The sequence below is a fragment of the Phycodurus eques genome, chromosome 23 (assembly GCF_024500275.1).
Source record: "Phycodurus eques isolate BA_2022a chromosome 23, UOR_Pequ_1.1, whole genome shotgun sequence".
Classification (NCBI taxonomy): domain Eukaryota; kingdom Metazoa; phylum Chordata; class Actinopteri; order Syngnathiformes; family Syngnathidae; genus Phycodurus; species Phycodurus eques.
The window spans coordinates 829,045-850,094 of NC_084547.1; the positions used below are offsets into that span (position 1 = coordinate 829,045).

The window sequence follows — 21,050 nt, forward strand, 5'->3', positions numbered from 1 at the left end:
TTACACCCCGAGCAAATGGAAATATTGTGAACGAGCTACAACTACATTTTGCTCTTGTCGACGTATCCTGGACAATTTCATCCATCCAGTGGTTCTCAAACTGGGGTCGCCTGTCCCCCGGGGAGTTATTTATTTATTTACCCCCCCCCCCCAAGTACGTAAGGTGAAATTTAAAAAGAGAATATAGTCCCATTTTATAGCAGGTAAAGCCATACTTTCCAGAATCAAAGAATAAAAGGCAGAATATTATGAGAATAAAGTTGTAATTTTCAAACTCAAATATAGATGAAAATATCACTTTTCCATTGATCATTTTAATATCATATGTATCATGGACTTCTTATCCCTACAAAATACATCCTTGTGAAGATAACTTTTTACCTTTAACTTTATTCTCATGACTGATTAATTTATCATAACATTTAACATGACAACAGTTTTCTCAAAACAGGCAACACATGGTGTTATATCTGTCGAAATGTGAGCGCGTCCTCCCCCCCCCCGTGACCCTAAACATTTGAGAATCCCGGTCCAATCGCTTCTGCTGCGGCAGAGCGGACGCGTGCACGTACCTGCGCCAGTGGTCGTAACCAGTTTGGGCTTGCTGCGTGCGCCGTCGCCCTTGGTGGTATAGGCCGCCACGGTAACGGCATACGTGGTCTCGGCCTGCAACTCCGAGATGACCATTTCCTGTCGAGACGCGGGACTTCAATGACGTGCATTTATGGCTATTTAACAACAAGTACACGGAACAGGCACATTCTCGCAGGTCGGGGCATGCGTCATCGGACAAGGGTGGGGACGGCTGGGTCTTTATTTTTACATATATTGATAGGCTGGCTATTGATTAACTGCACAAAAATCACATGCCATTCATGCTTAGGACGACAGTGGGGGGGCGGGGGAGGCGAGACTCAATTCTGGTTGCACTACTCACATGATCGGTTGAATCATCATATTCCCACTGATTAGGTTTAGGGAAAGAGACAACACATAAAGCCAAATAATCATTAATCACTGCTGCAGTTGCTCAGCTAAGTCATATGATTTATAATAGCCGTTTTTTCCCCCCCCGAACGTCGGTGAAGGTAAAGGCGATAAGGCAAACGCTGTTTGGTTTGCTGTAGGAGGGTGTGCGTACCTGGGCATCATCAATCAGGATATCCTTGATGACGGGCTGTCCTGTGGGCTCCCCATTAAGCATCCTGACATAGTGCACCTGGTACCCTCGGATCTGCCCGTGCTGCTTGGTGGGCATCGGCGAGCGCCAGATGACTTTAATTGACGACGAGTTGACAGCTTCCACCTCGACTTTGCGAGGTGGCCCGCTAGGAACTGGGGGAGGGGGGACAACCATGGGATAGAACGGAAAAAAAAAATAATAATAAAAGGTCAAAATAACAGTCAACCCCTTCACTCGCAGTTTAGACTCTTCTTCCGTCGCGCAAAATTGTGCCCCTCCCACCAAAAAATGAAAAATCACAAAATTGCGGCGACATTATTTCAACAATGGCAAAAGGGGGTAAAAATAACAGCAAAAATAGGTCTGGCAACTGACCTAATCTTGAAACATTAAAAATGGGTAGAGTGGGAAAAACATGTGGAGCCAAAAGTGTGGCTTCAAGTGAATCACAGCTTGAAGCGCAGCAAGAATTTTTGGCTATGAAGCAAGCAAAAAATATATGATAATCAAAATGATTCTACCACATCACAGTTGAAAAACGTCAAAAAGGCCTTCTGTTTAAAAAAAAAAAAAAAAAAAAAAAAGGAAAAAAAAAAAAGAAAAAGAAAAGAAAAATACAATCCCACTGTCCAAGCTTCAAAAATGACAGACGGGACTGGAAGTTAGTGGCCGTACCATGTGTTGAAATTGAGGCAAAAAAGAGGGGGGGACAAAAATTAAATTGTTCAAAAGTCCAGAGAGTCTTGTTAGAAGCAGGCGGAAGGGATTGTTAGTAACTGTTGTCATGGCGAGGCTTTGGAATTGGAGACCACATACCGTCCTCCTCTGTTCGGACCAGTTGCGGCGTACTTTCCGGTCCCGCTCCGGCGTCTGTATGAGCGGTGACTGTCACGCGGTACTCTGTCCATTTTTCCAAGTGTTCCAAAAGGTACCGCGAGCTCTCCGGGGGGATGTCGGCGAGGTGTCGCGCGGCGGTGTCCTCCCCTTCGGTGGCGGCGTACTGGATGCTGTATCGCGTTATGATCCCGTTCTGCGATTCCGTCAGCGGCGCCTGCCAACTTACCAGGATGCTCGTGGAAGTGGGACTCGAGCACCTGACTTCCGTGGGCGGGCCGGAGGGTTCTGCTCGGTGTTTGATTTGAACCCAGTTGTCGTTTGGCGAGGCCGTTGGTTTATATCGTTTTGGTTTCGATTGTGGAAATATCCAATGGGTTGGGGGTGGGGGAGGGGGGGGGGGTGGGGGGCGGGAGGAAAATAAAGTATGATGAGGACAAAGCACAATGAAAGATGGGAAAGAACCAAAAAAAAACACAAAGTGTAACACAAAACTGATGATGAATGGAGGGTGTTGGTTGGAAAGAGGACAGCTATGCCTTGTGTAAGCTACCCAACATACACATCACATATCCCATAACTGATTCACAATCATCTACGATCTTATTGGTCAATGCAAATTTGGCAAGCAGTTACCATCAATCCAAAAACATAAAGGTTGATGCGTTCAATGGGTTTGTAAAGGAGAAAACTGCATTCGTCACCAACCTTTCCGAAGCCTGTTGGTTTGTGGTAAAAGCCTGATTGTACGACAGAGAAGCTTCCCAAGGAGACATGATTTTGTTTAGTAGGTTCTCAAACATCGGCATGCATCCAACCGGGTGTTCGGGTGTGGCGTACCTACCTGATAGCCGCGAGCTTGTCTTTGACAGAGCTCACATTTACGCCATACATCTCCAAATCATAGAACTGTCACGGCGCTTTGACACAAATCGAACTTTCTGTGAGGCCGTTGTTATTGGTCTTTTTAAAGGTGGCATTTTTTTTTTTTTTTTTTTTTTTTTTTAGGCTTTTTCTCGCAATTCTTTTGTTCACGTGACGAGTCGTCGAGTAAAGTAAGTAACGTGCCGCCTATCGGGAGCCAGCTCGTGTCCGTCTTTCCATATAGTTCAGCTGTCTATGTCAACGAGCTAAAATCGAAATTGCTCGCTTATAGAGACAATTTTGTAAAAAAAAAAAAAAAAAAAAAAAGGGCAGCTCACAAAAGAGACTCATGGATTTGTGTACATCCAAAAAAAAAAAAAAAAAAAAAAAAAAAACATTCCCTTTTACATAATATGTCCCCTTTAATATTCGGAAAGTTGCTTCCAGGCTTCACAGAAAGCTCAGTCGGTCCTTTTTCCTTTTTTTTTTTTTTGGCATGCAAAGTCGAGAGGAGGCTTTCCGAAAGGCCAAGCGCGCCCTTTGGCTTCCAAGACGCTCGAGTGAAGCCTCCTTCGACCTCATCTGCTCACTTCACATTTAAAGGTGAACACTTATTTACAGGCCTTTCGCCGATGCTTGAACTGTGCTTTAACCGCAGACGCTTCGAGACCTGCTGGTGCATTTACGTTCCTGTTTATGTTTGTTTTTTTTTGTTTGTTTGTTTGTTTGTTTTTTGAGGACAGAAATCCCCCCATATTAGCGTTTCATTATTCACAAATTCCCTGAATGATGTTTTATACTGCTAATATCAGGGGATAAGTGTACACAAAACATGTTTGTGGTTCGATGTGCCCAGCTTTAGCCACTTTTTGTCACAATATATTTAGCATTTTCAATATTATTTGACCCAGGAGATAACAGGAGGGTTAAGGCCAACTGTGGTGTTCTCAACTATTTGCCGCGCGGTGTACATTTCAAAGGCGTCACCCCGGGCGGTGACGGAGGAAGACCTACGTGTTTGCGGGGTCTCTGCGGAGATCTCGCTGGTGTACGCGCCGACGCCGTGTTTACTACGGGCCGCCAGGCGGAAGGCGTACGTGGTGAAGGGCTTCAGGTCCTTCATTAGGTACGTCGAGGTGGGCTCGAAGCTGATTCGCCTCTGGGAAAAAAGAAAGAAGAGGACGGCTCGTCAGGTTGGTGAGGATTCAGGGGTCAAAATTGAAAGCGTTACCTCGTCTTTGTCTTCCCTCTTCTTGTACAAGAGCTCGTATCCCGTGATTTGGTTTTCCTGTCCCGTCTGGACCGGCACGACCCACGACAACAAAATGCTGGTTTCCGACTTGGCCTCGCCCTTGAAGTCCGTCGGTTGGGAAGGAACTAGGCATCGGAATGAAGAGATGTCGAGCCGCAGCGTATTTTAAGAAAGGCTCGTGTTGTCATCCAAAATAGTCGTGGCTATAAATCACGGCTAAGTAAGTCGGGAGAGAACATGTTTTTGGGTTTTTTTCTACTGTGAGTCGACAACAAGGCATTTGCATTTTTTGTTCCTGGAGTTCTCCGGATTAGCGTTTGTTGACAGCCCCGAGACGTTTACAGCCCCTTAACAACTGGAACCGACTTTCGGAAGCGCCTGTGACTAAAATGTTTGCGCGGAAATCGTTTCCCACGAGGAAATGAAAGCCACCTCACCTCCCGTCTTTGCAATGATCTGCAGATCCGGAGACAGAGGTCCATCGCCCACCGAGGTGTAGGCCAGCACCTTGATGTAGTACGTTTTATTGGGGATGAGGCCTTGGATGGTGACAAAGTTGGCCCCCCGGACGATTTGCTTCTCCCACAGGTTGACGTGCTGGCTGGACTCCAGGGTGTAGTACACTCTGTAGCCCATAATCTGCCCGTTGGCTTCTTCCGGTTCCTCCCAGTTGATGACGGCCGTGGCGGCGCTGAGCATCTGTCCCCGGACGCGGCGCGGCGCCGTGCTGGGCGCCTGCTCGGCCGTCTTAGCCTCCACGCCGTCGCTGGGCGGTCCCCTGCCGATGTTGTTGACGGCCACCACGCGGAACTCGTAGTCCGAGTAGGGGCTGAGGCCGCCCACGCTGTAGCGCGTGGTCGCCACGCCGTCGATCTCCTTGTACGAGTCCTCCGAGTACTTGGATTTGTGCTGGATGATGTAGTAGGACACCGGTTCGGGATTGCCGGAATCCCACGTCAGCGTGATGCTAGTAGCGGTGCGCTCGGTGACTACTGGGACGCCTGGAGTCCTGGGCAATGCTGCGGAAATAGTGTTCTTAATACGGTGCTTATGGGGATCATTCCCGGACCCACCGACAATATGTGAAAATCTGCGTTATTGAGAGATTATGGAAACATTCAAATGGATGCTATAAACTGCAAAAGTAGTGTATATATATATACATATATATGTGTTATCATTATGTTTTTTTTTTTTTTTACAGTTGGTTTTACAGTTTTGTTTTCTGCTATTTTACCACAAAAGCGTCCACTCAAAGTCGGCCAATTATGCAAGATGACAACAATCTGTGAACTGCGATATAGCGCGTGAACACCGTTCGTGTTTGAAAGCACGTTGTTGAAGCCGCGTGAATAATTTAGCGGCGGAATTTATGGTTTTAATTCCTCACGCGGCGGAAATCCACCAGCAATAGATTGTCTTTATACACCGTCTGAAGTATGCTACAGGGGGCCGCCGCTGTCAGGCTGTTATATTGTGACTAATATCTCGGTTACGTCTCCGGAACAAGGAAAGCCCGTCCCTCGCTCGCCGTATCGTCCTTGCGCTCGTGCGGCACCGATGTGAGTTTCGCTCGGGTGAGAAGCGGCGGCGGGCCTGCGGAGATTATAGATTATTAGTACTAGGTGATCATTATAAGTGGCATTCATCGGTGGTGTTGGTTGTAGTATGCAGAAATAGTAAGCGGTATTATGTGCAAGGGAATGTGTAAGCGGTAGCAAATAGGAGTATTAGTTGTAGTAAATGGGAGCATTGGCAGCATTAATCTAAGTAGTGTAGTAGTAGTGTAGTAGTACCAAGACTGTTATTAATGTTATTAACCTCCACCACACTTTCATAACATTTTCTATCATCTTAAACACCTTTTAAATGCTTCAACATAGAGTAATGCACAGTAGTACTGTACACTTTGTACATTATTTTTTTTTTGTCATTTGAGAGGCGGACCAACTAAGGAGCGGCGACGGTTACCTTTGACGGTGATCTGCGCCACGGCCTCGATGACGCCCAGCGTGGACATGGCCACGCACGTGTAGTTGGCCGACTGGCGCACGTCGGTCAGCTCCAGGACGTTGCGCCCGATGGGCATGTCGTCCTCGGGCGTCAGGTCCTCGGCGCCCAGCATCCACTTGACGTAGGGCATGGGCGAGCCCACCGCCACGCACGTGATGTTGACGCTGCCGCCCGGCATGATCTCGTTGTCCGTGGGCGGGATGGAGAAGCGCGGCGGCACCCGGCGCACTGCCACGGGACACAAACACAAGGAGCCCGCTGAGACGACGCCCCGATTTCGCCGCGGCGGGCGCGATTGGCGAGCCACCGACACGACGCTGCATGCATGTGCACTGGACACGGGTGCAAAGTACGCACAACCACTTGATGTGATGGTGACGAACGAGCGCAAATGACGATAATGATCATAACAACAAGACGTGGGCATTTTTGGCCGACGATAATGAAATATACTCAGAATATTCTTGCTTTTTGAGGACATATATACAATATCATACAACGAATATAAAATATGTAATGTTGACAACTAGAGCAACATAATGATCACGTAATTATATTATTTACTGTAATTTAATAAACATGTTTTTATGGTCATATAAAGTATATATTGAGATATAGTGAGTCTGGGCCTTTCGTCGAAGGGTTCAATATTAGTACTAGGATTAATTGTAAAATAATAATTATTATTATTGGCTGAAACTATAATCAAATGTACAGTATGTGTATAATTATACACAATATTGTTATATATTATTAAACTATTACATTTCTAACATTAATGAATTAATAATAATAACATTGGGGAAAGTAATTAAATACTGAATGATAAAAATATATCAATTAATGAGTCCATCTTTGATATTTAAATTAGCGAATTAATTACATTATTTTCATTGTATTTTTTTTTTTTATAAATTAAAATTGAGTTTATTGCAGTTCATTTATTAATAGCTTTGCACTTACATTTTATTTATTTGGGAAAGAATGCAACTCATGACGATGATAATGACAATAATAAACAGGCTGAACTGTAGACAGAAAGTTGTCCTCACAAAACCACTCATAAATCAATGCAGTATAAATATTATAAATATAGCATACACTGAATGAAAATAAACAGTGTTGCTGCCTTTTCCGTCCTGCACTAAATACCAAGCCGAGCAGCTCTGCTCGTTCATTATTAAATACTCCAGATTTAATTAATATCCAAGCGGACGGCGCGCACACACGCGTCCCCCACAGACATAATATTATCCCGCTCATTTGAATATCATTACATTTGTGAGGGCTCGTCATAATAAGCCGCCATTCTTTCCAGGAGCCTCCCCGCAATCTCTCGGGGGGGGGGGGGGGCAAGGTTGCTTTTACAGCTTAACACTCGTCTTTAGTGCCAATTACAATTAAGAACAGATTGGCTAGGAACGCCATTCGCCGAGCGTGCGTTCGTTCTGTTAAATACGCATTTTGACTGGATTTCGGGAGGCCGAGCAGGAACACTGACGACATGCAAATGAGATGCAAAAGATCGGTCCTGCGGAAACCAACAATGCCCATTTCTCCACAAATGAAAGAAAAACGAGACAACTTGAGCATTTCTGTGAATGAACAGTGTGCGTTGCTGTAAATCGGAGAAAGAGAAAACACACCAACCTTCTCGCAGCTCTGAGGGGAGATGGATGGGTTTTTTTTTTGGGGGGGGGGGGGGGGGGGGGGTACAACAAAATGAACACAAAATAATAAAGGAGAAAAAACAAGGGGGAGAGTAAACAGGCGTCCAGATTAAACAACTCGAAGGACTTTGCCGTCTAACATCCTGCTTGAAAAGCTCAAATCATTGATTAGATATTACTTGAACACTAAACAGCAAAGATTCAAGTCAGAAGAAGTCGCGGATGAGACAAAAGTATTGAGACAATCGTCTTCATAATCAATACGGGGTTGAATTACAATTCCTCACCTCGTTTGGTGTGGAAGAACATGGAACTACGACCTTTAGTTCCTTTTCGCCGGGTGTCCCAACACTTTTGTCCACATGTCTATGACTAAATAACTTTGTTTTGAAAGCACAATATTACAAGCAAAGTGGAATTAAAGGCAGAAGCAGGGTTAAACGGGCCAAAAATGGCCGACTCCCTGTTCAACCTTTTCCATGCATCCCGTTATGACACGTCCAACCAACGTTCTGTCGATTGGCCAAATTGGTGTTGAGGGGGTCATCTTTCAAATGTTTCTAATGCACTGATAGTGGACGGTAATCTATATATTTTTTTTTTAACTCATCGGGGGGGCACTACTGAGCAGCTATATGTACATACATCTGCCCATTTTGGCCATTTTGCAACATTTAACTCATTCACTGCCCTGGACGTTTCTATTCGTCAAGTGGAATCCAACCGTTTACTGCCAAAGACGAATATATTCGTAAAGTATGTTTGATGGCAGCGATGCGTCGCTTTGGGTTTGAGATCAGCACAGCTTTTGAGAAGAACACGATTAGGTCGTGGCTTGTCACGTCGATACTGCTGATTACTGAAGAAAGTCAAAAGCGAGACAAACTTGTTTTTTTCCTGGTGAAAGAAGAGTCGACTCTTTCTTTTTGGTAGCTTCAGTGCTTATTTTGTCACTGTGTGTCTTGGAATATCAGTCAAAATTTGAAAGCTTTGAAAACGACTGACAGCGAATGATCATATTAAAAGCCTCTTCAAACTTGAAAAAGCGCTTTAACTTTAGGACAAAGTGACATCCATGCTCGAGCTCAAAATATACTATACTGTCGTATAAATATGCCACTGACATACTAATCAGTCGCGGTAATGTGAAACGCTGACGTTAAAATCTTTTATGTCCTTTCAATGTTGCTCAACAGGGAGGAATAGAGAGTGGGCCGGGGGACGGAAAGGGCCGGAAAAAGGCATAGCAGAGCGGATACTGTATAATAGGTTCACACATCAGTGCGGGTAAAAGTGCAAAAAAACAAAAAAATAAACTCAAATCTAATTTCAAAGCAATTCAAGAGCTACTTACAATATTTAACAACGTGGGCCCCGAAGGCTTTTATCGAAAAATGACTTTTCACGCTGTTGTCATACCTCGGACGTAAAGGTTGGCCGGCGCCGAATAGCGCGTCCCGTCGTTGTTGGTGGCCACACACTCGTATTTTCCCTGGTCCGACTCCTCGCTCTGCTCAATCTGCAGGGCTCCTGTTTGGGAAGAACAAACAGGGTGGCAGAGGAGAATTAAAGCGTGCAAAAACACACACTCATCTTGTTGTTTGGTTTTGTTTTGTTTTGTTTTGTTTTGTTTCTTTAAGCAGCTCTCCTAATGTCTAAATCTTGAAGGAATGACTCAAATTTCTTGAATCATTTGTTTGATCCACTGGCTGAGGCACAACGCAGACTAGAGTTAGCCTAGTGGTCATCAAGCAAGACTCGAGAAGTCGTACGCAGCCGAACCTCCAAAGTCCAACGGCCGTCAGGTGTCAAACTCAAGGCCCGTGGGCCAGATCCGGCCCGCCACGTCATTTTATACGTGGCCCACGAAAGCAAATCATGTGCGTCAACGCCGATGATTCCTGCTAAACTCTGTACCACAATTTCCCAATTTTCTTCTTCTTTTTTTTTTTTTTAACTAAGCCCCTTTTTACAGTAACTTCAGCAATAGTTAAACTATCATCCTTGAACGACTAATCCATCAATTTGTCGTGTATATGTATAATACGATTAGTTGTTAAAACCTAATACGGTTTTGCGGGCACGCCGACCCTCTAAGGGAAACTGCAACAAAAACGAGTTTGACACCCCTGAGTCACGCCGTCTCATCAGTGGCAATTCCAATAGTCTGTTCCGGGGTCAAAGGTGGCTGCTGTTAACAATCTTCCAATCATTCCCATTGTTTAATTTATTTATTAAAAAAAAAAAAAGATTTTAGTGTGCATTGCTTAGCAGTATTCTTCATTACTGTGTTTGATGCCTCGCAACATTATGGTTCAATACAAATGTTTTTTTGTTGCTGTCACGGCAATATTTTCTATATTACTGCAATAAACACTATAAAGTCTCTCTAGTTGAGTCTTTGCAACAAAGAGGTTCACAGCCAAATCTGTTTTACGTTTGCTGCTCGTCTTGACCGAGACACACACTCCATTTTTAATCTCAGTGAGTTTTGAAGACTCAAAATATACAATGAAAAAAATAAGTAACTTGGAACATAGGATCTTTGGGGCATTTGACATTGGAGGTTGGCTACAGGTAACCTTTTAAGAAATTTACAAAACTACACAGAATTGAATGAAAAGACACTCATCCTAATGCCAATGCAAATAAATCAGTTCTGTCGAGGGCAAGCCCTGGTGTGCAACATGTAACTTGACTGGTCAATATGGAGGATGAGTGGTGCTGCTTTAGGGAGACATGGATCAAACAAAAGAGGTTTATAGTCGAAGAAAAGCAGCAGAACAAGAAAGGACAATTGAAAGAAAGAAATTTTCAGAATGAATCTTTTTTTTTTTTTTTTTTTGGAGCATATTCAATCACAAATCGCATACCATCTGTTTTTTGGTTTGTTTTTTTTTTTCCCGAAAAAGGGCAGCTTTGTGCAAAAATAAAAAAAAATTAAAAAATGTAAATTGCTGCTCACATATGTGGAAAAAGAGCAACTGCAGGAGAATGCAAGGCAAATCCAACACATATCCCTCTGGAACAAAACTTCTTTTTTGTTTTTTTTTGACATGCAAATCTTGGCAAGAAATGTATGTCAGCGCAACTTACAACCTTGCGACAACCCTTAGCTGAAAAATAAAATACAAGCGTATTAGAGGACAAAATTCAAAATGCGAGCCCCTGAGCCAACAAGAACCAACCACTGCTCTTTTTTTTTTTTTTTTGGAGCTTCAAAAGACACCCATAAAAATCCACTATGGGATCAGCAGTGTGGTGTCACATTGACCAGACAAAAACAAACTGCTGCGGCTCCCCGGCTCAACATGGCCAAAAATTGAGCCAATGCATCCGCTTCCCTCCGTCCGACTCTACTGTTTTTCCCAAAGCCTGAAGACAAAAAAAAATAAAAAGAAAAAAGAAAAAAGTCAAAAGGCAGGAAAAGTCAGAAAAATAGGTGTGAAAGAGTAAAAAAGCACCGTAGAAACTTTATCAAAAAAGTGGTTGTTTGGGCTTTTTTGTAGAGGTACAGGAGAGGAGAGCAAATAGAAGAAATGGGAAAAAAAATAAGATTTTTTTTTTTGGGGGGGAGGGGGCGTTGACTCCACAGCAAGAACAGCTAAGGGGGGAAAAAATGCTTGGTTGTTTTAGTTGGACAAAAAGAGGGACGCATGATTTGCTATATGGCAAACAAAAATGGAAGAGTTTGACAAAAATCATTGTCATTGGATATGCTTTTGTTGGTGGTGGCGGAGCCAGGGCGAGCATATCACAAGTGGGCACGTGAAAACGAAACGTAAAGGGGGCGGGGGGGGGGGGGGGGCATGGATGGAATTGAGCCAATGAAACAGGACAACTCAGGAAACGGGAATGCCGTGGCGACTGAGAAACAGGACAAACACAGAGAGTGATTTGATTGGGCGGATGGCGGTGACAGCAAGAATGAACTTTGGATTGTTTTATTTTTTTGTGTTTTTTTTTGTGTTTTTTTTTCATTCCGTGAGCGTCAGTTCAGCACGCTTACCTCTTATTGGCGTACCACCTGGGTGGATAATATGAATGCAAATAAGATTAGAAAGAAGAAGCATTAGTACGTGTAGATAGAGGCTGGAGGGGGGGGGGGGGGGGGGATGGGGGAGTGGGGGGTTGGAAGAAGAAAATTTAAACAGTAAATAGGAGATAACTGGAGGAAAGAGACAGGAGAGAGAAAGAGAGAGAATAAGAACGTTCTGTGCAGGAGTCAGCATTGCGAAATCACAGGAACTTTCACATCTTCTGAAGACCGTCTAGTGAAGGGAAAACTCTTGAGGACTTGTGTGCTTCCTGAATATGTCCCTTTTTTTAGATTTTTACCATTAAAAAAAAAAAAAGTGTCAGCTCAGTGAAAGCGGTTGTCCCTGCATGTGAAGTGAACACTGTGTATGTGAGGGAAGTGTCTCTGAAATAGTAGTCATAGTAGTATTAACAGTAGTATGCCTAAACTCATCTGTTAGTAAAATGCATGCCATGCATTTTAATAGTTGTTGGAAACATGGGAATTAGTGGAAGGGTGATGTGCGCTTTAGAGCTAAGCACTTACCAAAGGATTCTGTAGATTAAGAAAAAAAAAAAAAAAAAAAAAAAAAAACAACATATAGAGAGAAGAAAGACATAGGCGTAAGAATATGATTATATTCTTAAACTGTTGGTTAACAAGGCGTCGTTAAATGCTTTGATCATCATCATCATCAGGTCGTGGGGTTAGTTAGTTCTCTTGGGAACAAAAAAAAGACAAGGCGGTCAAACGTGTTACCATACGCTGGCACATGAAAGCTGCAGAACAGAAGTTGTTTAGGGGATTCAGTTACACTGTCAGAAATAGGGGTACCATAGAAAGTCAATGAGCTTCGAAACAAGTCCTAGTGTTAAAGCAGCCATCAATGTTGATGAGTGTACCTCCAAAGAATTATTCATCTGTCTCCTGATGTCAATTTACCAAGGCCAAAAAGGGTACAGATACGTTCCCAAGGGTGTCAGGTGAGGGTGGCATCACGGTGACAAGTTGGCGTACCCCTAAAGGCGCTTTTTTCTGAGAGTGTAGGTTACGTCAAACGAAAACAAAAACAGAAGACGCAACTGCTATATAGACCCTTATTCTTTCTTAAACTCCGATTTCCAATAAAGGTCCATATACCACAGACAAAAAAAAAGAAAAAGATCCTAGAACTTCCTGGGCGAGTTAGCGTTATCAACTTAAAAAAAAAAACAAGAGAACGGACTCACAAAAAACTAAACACACACACACTGTACCAACACAGCCGAAAGGGAAAAAACAACAACCCTTTGGACAAAAGAAGACTGGTCATAGCCAAAACATGAGGGGGGACAAATCCCCAAAGCCTAATGACAACACCAGAAGACAAAGTGGGACACACTGGGGTACACTTAGAATAGAACAGGAAATAGTCGAAAAAGCCATGACCTACAAAAAAAAAATTAAGTCAAATGAGAAGTTAAAATAAGGGGGACTTATAGGACGACGAGAACATCTTTCATGACGGAGAAGAAACCTACCTGATCGGAGCTGTTTAATGCGCCCGTTGTTGTTGGTTGTATTGACGGGAAGGAAGTCTTTAAACCAGGAGATATCCGGGTCCGGGTTACCGCTGGCGGCACAGAGCATTGTGGCGGTGCGAGTTCGCTCCACCACTTTGAGCTGCGGGCCCATGTCTATGGTGGGGAAACCAGGGGGCAGCTGGTCCTCTGGGGAGATACACAATTCCCAGGTGAGACAAGTCTTGGGACGAAAACGAGAGCTGCCACGGTACATGGACTTGGATTTTTCTGTTCATTTTGCATTTGACTGTTTCGTTCAGTTCCTGCAGAGAAGCACTTGCCTAAAAAGAAAATATTTAAGTCGCATTACATTGCATTGCAATTTTATTTTTTTGCATTTATTGGAGAATGTACTGCTAAGTGTTTTCTATTCCGGTCTATTTTTTGTTTGTTTTAAAATGTAATTGAATCCGTAGCTACAGTTTTGGGTTTTGCATCGTGTGGCCTTACTGAACCTAACTGTGAGCTTAAAGCCAAGGTATGTAGTGTTACACGCCAAACCAAAAACCCTGATTCTTTGCTTCTGACTTTGTGGAAATCGTTGGGTCTTTCGACCTGCAGAGTCAGAACCCCATCAAACACCCGAGAGCAAAGTTCTGTATGATTCCTATTTAGTGGAGGATGTCACGGCACTAATTCCAAATCGTGGAGGTTTAACATTCCGACCATTTACGAATGATTAGTAAGCTACAGCCATGTTTGCTTTCAGTCCTTCAGAAATATCTTCTTCGAGCAGCTTCATTAAAGAGCATTTCACTAGAGTGCAGCCCAGAAACAAGGAAGAAAACACGGCCAATTTCCCCTTTAAAAACAACAACAACAAAAAAAAAGAAGCTAAATGAGACTGGCGGGGACTATGGAGACGCCAACTCTCCAATTCAAGCGCTTTTTGATGTTCACTTACAACAGCAGGTGGCTTTCTGCTGCCAGGCGAGCCAAGGATGCACTTTATTCCCTTGGGAACTGAGATATGTTGGGGCTTTAAAGTACATAATCCGTACACCCAAAATCGTAAAGGGTAAAGCTAAACCCTGTGATTCCTCTGTTCATTTTCCTGCGGAACGAGCAGAGCGTCCTACAAATGCAATTATGTTTACGTGCTCCGTTACCTCCCTGCGATATGGCTAATTGGCATCTTTTTCAGAAGCATTTGTGTCACTTTGGAAAGCGGCTTCGCAGAGACGCCATCCACGCCTGCACGCCGCCAAATGACAATCATGGACGCCTTCCAACAATGCTTTTGGGTACTTGGCATGGCGAGCAAGCGTGATGGATAAATCTCGGAGAAGTAAAAATGTGTTTACGAGCGAGTGACTTCAGAGTGAACCGCAAACTTTTCTCCGAGCAACTCCGGTGTCCCTGCCTGAACCTTTCTGGACAGTGTTTGTTTAGCGTGAAGACAACACCGGACAGTATCGGTCGGACTTGTCTGCCTCAACACACAATTACTTGATGCTAGAGTTAGACAAATGTGAACCCGATCGATAGCCAGAGGCGAGCCGCAAGTAGCATTTCCGCTGCGTCCAAAATAACAATTGGAAGTGACAAGCCAGGCAAACTACACAATAAAACTCGACTGGATTCACAAACAAAGTCTTTACAAGGTCGCAGTTTACCATACAGTCATATGACGATTAGAACAATGATTTTGACTAATTGACACAGAAATGCTTGGACATGTTTATCTTAACTAGACATGAACAATTCTCTGGAAGTCAGCCGTTTGGGGCAAATTCCAGGGCTCGTACTTTTGCAAACTCCAACGAGGGAATTGGCCCGAATGAGCCCCGATCGGAAGCAGCTATACAAGACAGATGGGCGATGCTAAAATGTCTAGCTTTTTTTTTCCTATGGCATTTAATGCGTGCAGAACATGGTGTCAAAGTTTGATCATTTCCAGGATTTTCCATTAAAAGGGAGGCGCAAGGGCCCATTCATTGCTCTGTGCCGCTTTCATTTTTCCTTATTTTTACCTCCAAGCAGGAAGTTGATAGACCTCCAAGCGGCCCAATGATCTGCTACAAATGGTGATGGTCCTGGCTCCGAAAATGTAATTTAGAGCTGCTCTGACCACAAAATGATGACATCAGGCTAGGCAACGACGGGGCACATGCAATGCAGCCACGTCTCCCTCGCCTACCTCACAAAGTGAATTACCATGGCGATGATAAATACATAAATGGAAATTAAACATTCACTGGCGTGCAGTGCGTTTAGCCAGGCACGTCACAAGAACTGCGTCAGAATCCCGCCCCGAACACCGAAATGGAATCAGATTGCAACGTTCCCTTTAGCTTGGGCTAAAACTTGTGAGGTGGTTTGCTATCATTTCAAATGTAGGACTTGAAAAGCCTCACAATAAAATAGCTGTTAGTCAAAGCTGAAATTAACAGGGACTCCAGGCCCCCCCACCCCCTCCTCTTCAGAGTTCTAGCTCGCTGAGCACTGCAATCTCAAGGACAGTCTAAGACAAGGGCAGCTGCTGCTTTACACATCCATACTGTATATTCAACAATGGCTCCCCACGCTAAATGAGATGGAAGGGAAAGAAATGCTGAAGTCATCTTCTATAAAAGTGCTGAGCACTGGTGCTTGGTATGAAAAGACCCCCAATGACAATTTGCACACATTAGCCACCGGCATCGCTATCGGGCCGCATGGGTGCATGGTGCCAAGTGTGAAAGGGACGTTGGCTCCAAAAGTACCTCAGCGAGCAGATTCCCGCTGATGACAGAAGGCCACTGGACATAAACTCCAAGCCATTAGAAGATTATATCGATTGATCACTCATACGCAAACTATGGAGGTGAACTTGCAGTTCCCGTCCGTGTACGACAACGGCGGCTGTTTAAGTGCCTCAATTGCTACGGGGTGCAGCGGGAATTACGCATTGTTGACAAATAGCTGACGGAGAAACTGATTCAATCACCGCGTCCATGCCGCTCCTGTTAGCTTGGTGATGGAAAGGAACTTTGGGGCTTTTTTTCGCCTCGATGCTTGGGATCCCACTTCTGAAACCAATAATCACAGAACTCTGAGCGCTCAACATTTTGGACAGTGTGATTTGGTTGCTCTTCAGCCGGAGTTGATTTTAGTGTCGGATAATGTAGTTTAGAATGGTAACACAATGAAATCAACAGTGTTGTCATGCTGCTGACTGATTTCAGGGGGTAGGGAATAGAGACACAGCTGAGTCAGGGGTGCTAGTAGAAGTACCCTCAACCTGGATTTGAACAAGGTCGGAAAAATCTGGACATGACCTCGACGCGAAGGAAGCCCTAGGACGTCTTGCTACTTGGGATTCCACTTCTGAAACCTACCAGCCCGAAGTCTGAGAACTCAACATTTTGGACTCCCTAATTTGGTTGCTCTTGAACCAGGGTTAATTATTAGTAGGTGGTATAGTGCGGTTTAGAATGGTAACAGCGTGGGTTTGCCGTTGTTGTCATGTTGCTGACTGATTTGGGTGGGTAGGGTATTCGGACACCGCTGGTCCTTAGTAACCTGGTTTGAAAAACCTGGAAAATGACCATAACACGAAGGAACCGGACCTTTTGGCCTCTTGTTGCTTGGGATCGATTTCTGAAACCAGCAGTCAGAACTGAAGGAAAGCGTTACGGGTTGTTATTTGGCACTTGTCCCAAGTCTCTGGGTGCATTTGTAGTAGCTGCGTGTCTTATCGCTGACAGGTGTGTGTAAATAGCCAATCTGCAATGAAAACTAGAGTTGGGAGTATTGAGTTGTGTTTTCACAGGTGTTCTAGCAGGAAGCACTGGATTTTAAGCTTTCGCAACTCTCTCGCTCTCTTTTCCAAGTAAAGCTGTAAAAAGCCCGCCGGTCAAATTGTGACTTTAGTTGCGTGGCTGCTGCAAAAGAATCTGCTTGTATTTGACCCTCTTCCTTCACTATAGTGGAACGTTTAACCCCGTGCTGGAGGTCGCTCTTCATGGAGAATACCCGCGGGCTTTTTAAAAATATATATTGGTTGGAAGTATTTAAGTGGGTTGAGAATCCCCCCCGTTTGCCACCGTAGAGGCTGTCGCAGGTCACTTGCTGGAGAAAAGCGTGTGACGAGACGTATTGTTTGCAAACTCTTTGCAGCCATGCTGGATTAGGGATTCTTACATTCTTAGACTGCTTTCCACCCCGATCTGCCCTGAAGGTTATTCTTGCCCAGTTTAGGAATCAATCTGAGTCTCTCTGCCCCTCCCCTGATATGATTTAAGCTGAGGCAAAAAGCAGTCCAGAAAACATTACCCGCCGAGTGTGACGGCGGCAAGCAATTTCTCCCCCGTTTCCACGCCGAAGCGTATCACTTCAACTTGAGGGACACTGATCAAAGCGCTTTCCACGCTCAAAAATCCAAAAGGAGATAGGGAAAATGTAGGCAGGGGGTTGGAGTGCTCATCAAGTGAATCGTACCACAGTGCTAACAAGGACGTCGTTTGGAATTGGCTCGTTTCATGGCTTGCAAATGCATTAGCCGACCTAGAATGAAATAGGAACGCCGGTTTCCGACACCGCGTGCAGATAGAGGAGCTTCTCATTGTCGGACTTTCCTCACTTTGACAGCTCACAGAACAGCTTTTTGCACAACCAGTCTTTAATTTTACAAGGTAATTGCCGTCCCCGTCCCCCCACAACCACCACCCGAAAACTACAGCTAGCTGTTTCGCTAACAGATTTGCTGGTAGCCATGACAGTTTGGTACCAGACTTTTATTTCGCTGGATGCCATTACATATATATACGAAGAAGCAATAACAAAAAAAAAAAAAAGGACTAAAATAAATTCCCAAAATAGAAGCCTCTTTCTTGTGGGAAGCTAGCATGCATGAATGATGGGTCCCCGAGAAAGCTTTTCAGACCTATCAAATATTAAAATGTCCACAGCGGGGAGGTTTTCTTCCAGTCAACTTGGATACGTATATAGCAGGTGCTTGGCTCTGCCTGATGATACGTTGCCCCGAGCCGTGACCTCAAAAGATGGCAAAGAGAGTCCGACGTGGAATTTACGTCTCGCATTGTAGCCTTTATTTTGTCTGTCGAACCTTAGCATTTTTGAAAACAAACAGAACAAAATCCCTCAAAAAAAAGGAAGCAAGTAAAAAGATAAAAGTGAAAAGAAACCAAGGGCCTAAAAATCAAGGTCAAACATATAAAAGAATAAATACATTTTAAAATGGAGATACATAAAATAACAGAAATAAATCTGAAAAAGGAACTTGAAATATAAAAATGAAAAAATATATACAATTTTTATTGCTAGCAATCGCATTGCTTTCTTAACGAATACGTTTGTCCCCAAATTTGTATTTAATATCGACAAATATAGCTTTTGTTCTTCTATCTATGCCAGCGAATGTATCGTGAAAGGCGCAACAAACTGCGTCTCCACCTGTTGCCATTCATACAACAGAATAAAGTCCTGGTTTCCTGCGAGTCTACTGGCTTTGTGCTCAATTCAGCAAACCCACATTTCACACTATGCCATTTTGTGGCGACATTTATTTGCTCCGAATTATCGCGGCATTCCTACTTTTCGGTGGTGTGTCGTGCGATTTCTCTGGATGTAAAATGGCTTCCAGGAAGAACAGCCGGAGATATTTGTTTTTTCTTACAGAACGCATTCCCAAGTTAAGATGTCGCCATCGTCCCCAAAAGAAAAAAGACATCATATCTGTTAAGGAAATCACCAAAGTAGCTTTTAGAAGGCCCTAAACTGCCGAGGCGTAATAGCACTTAGGCTAAGAGCGGACCTGTTCCCCCGAACACTCGATTACAGCAAATTGGAATTAGCTAGCTGAGCCAACTGTGGCACATTTGCAGCAATATTCATTAGCAACTTTTACACCTGTTGACTCAAAGCGCAAAGTAACTCAGGGTATAGTCTTTGTTGAGCTTTTTGGAACATATTGAACAGCTCACCCCCCTCCGCGGTTCAAGGTTGAATTGTCGCCACACTAGCGTGTGCTTTATTAGAGCGCGGCGCTGAGCATTTTGTTCCCTCTTATTGGATTACTTAAGCGGCATCTTCCCAGAGCTGCTCCCCCAGGGGTCCTATTTGGGCTGCAGAAGCTCTTTAATCTGATTCCCGACTGGACAACATGTGTAACCAAACAGCACTGGCTTCTATCCGTACCTGGAGGCGTTATTTAGTCACTGCTTCTGCTTCTTCACTTGGCAGCGGCATGACAACTGTGCTGAATTCGTGCTGCGATACCGTTCACAAACCGCACTAGGCCCGGGCTGAAAAGAACCCGAGCGCAAACAAATCACCCAAACCAAAAATAATAACCTCAATTCGTGGGATCTGAGCGGCGAAAGGCCAAAAACGCAGCCTGTAGTGGATCCTTGTCCCAACATTTATTGAGTCAAAGCACATATTTGATCATAAAACCAAACAAACGTGGCAAAAAAATTTTGACTAGTAAAACAATGACACAAACCTATTAGTTAATCAACATTTACAAGATCATGTCAAACTAAGACATGACATGCAACTAAGATACTGAACTACAGCACTGTGTACATGGCTCTTCTTTGTTATTCTAGAAATATTTGTTCTTTATTCATGTTGGTCTATTTATGTGCCTGCTCGAAAGAGAACAAAATGCATTACTATATATATATATATATATATATATATATATATATATATATATAAAGGTATAAAGAGTGGCGACAATAAAAAGTCCTTGAATCCTTATTAACTCATTCATTGCAGTGGCACGTTCAAATTCGTAAAAGTGGAAGCCAACCGTTTATCGCCGCCGACAAATATATTTGTCAAGTACATTTTTCAACTGGTGAAATTCAGGTTTGCAAACTTCTGTAATGACTGAAGGATCCCTGCAGGTGGCGGCATCGCATGGCTTGTATATTTTAGATCAACACAGCTTTTGAGTAGAAGAGAAAGATTAGGTGTGAATCTCGGCTTGTCACGGCAATTATGAGGGAGGGAAATGCCAACACGTTGGACATCTGTCAAATTTAGGCAACACTCCAACAGATTATGTATATACAGTATGTATGGTTAAAAAAAAAAGGTATGTGTCGCAGTAGGTAGTCGAAAGAATTTAATTATACCTTCTGCCATTTAGTGGAAGAACATGTAATTCTTATGCTTGTCATGATACGATATGTAAATAATTTTTTAACCAGATTATTTGTTGTACATTTGTTTTTTTTTTTTTTTTTTTTTTTTTTTTACCAAGAACTAAACTGGATAATTTCCTTGTTTTTTGTGTTTTTTGTTTTGCCAATAGTTATTAGCTCTTGCTAACAAGGCAAGCGCCTTGGCTTCTCGATTCAACGCGAATAGTCGTGGCGACGTGGGCCGGCTTATTCGCGGTGTTGAAGCCTTTGTGGTTCCGGCAGATGTTTGTTTCCCAGCGACTGGGAAGACGATTGTGAAGTCTGACATCAATCTCGCCGGGCAGCCGCTCGGTCGTAAATCAATCGGCGTAGCTTACAGATACTGATTGGGCCGCCGTGATTTACCACGTAATATTCAAAGAGGTGTCTCCCCCCTGCCCCCACCTTTTCTCCCAGCGAGGAGATCAGTTTCCGCAGAGACAGCAGGTCTCCATCTTTTTAATTACAGTAATGACTAACTTGTCCAGTTTGGCGACGAACGACCAAGCCGAGTTTGG

The 21,050-nt window shown here is 43.8% G+C and overlaps 1 protein-coding gene across 23 annotated transcripts in view; it reads right to left on the reverse strand.

The window, feature by feature from the left end:
• The window catches only part of LOC133398016 (receptor-type tyrosine-protein phosphatase delta-like), a 100,596-nt gene that overhangs the window by 24,387 nt on the left and 55,159 nt on the right, over nucleotides 1–21,050 (reverse strand). For 7 of the 23 annotated variants that reach the window (XM_061669555.1, XM_061669558.1, XM_061669553.1 and 4 more), the window contains exons 5-16: nucleotides 13,355–13,543; nucleotides 12,381–12,389; nucleotides 11,826–11,843; nucleotides 9,236–9,346; nucleotides 6,105–6,374; nucleotides 4,571–5,152; nucleotides 4,113–4,258; nucleotides 3,896–4,040; nucleotides 2,000–2,305; nucleotides 1,142–1,335; nucleotides 938–964; nucleotides 573–690 (exon numbers count right to left, since the gene is read on the reverse strand). In XM_061669555.1, coding sequence (XP_061525539.1) covers nucleotides 573–690; nucleotides 938–964; nucleotides 1,142–1,335; nucleotides 2,000–2,305; nucleotides 3,896–4,040; nucleotides 4,113–4,258; nucleotides 4,571–5,152; nucleotides 6,105–6,374; nucleotides 9,236–9,346; nucleotides 11,826–11,843; nucleotides 12,381–12,389; nucleotides 13,355–13,543 — 2,115 coding nt within the window. The remainder of the gene's footprint in view (nucleotides 1–572; nucleotides 691–937; nucleotides 965–1,141; nucleotides 1,336–1,999; nucleotides 2,306–3,895; nucleotides 4,041–4,112; nucleotides 4,259–4,570; nucleotides 5,153–6,104; nucleotides 6,375–9,235; nucleotides 9,347–11,825; nucleotides 11,844–12,380; nucleotides 12,390–13,354; nucleotides 13,544–21,050) is intronic. The other 16 variants (XM_061669560.1, XM_061669559.1, XM_061669575.1 and 13 more) reach the window with 6 other exon arrangements.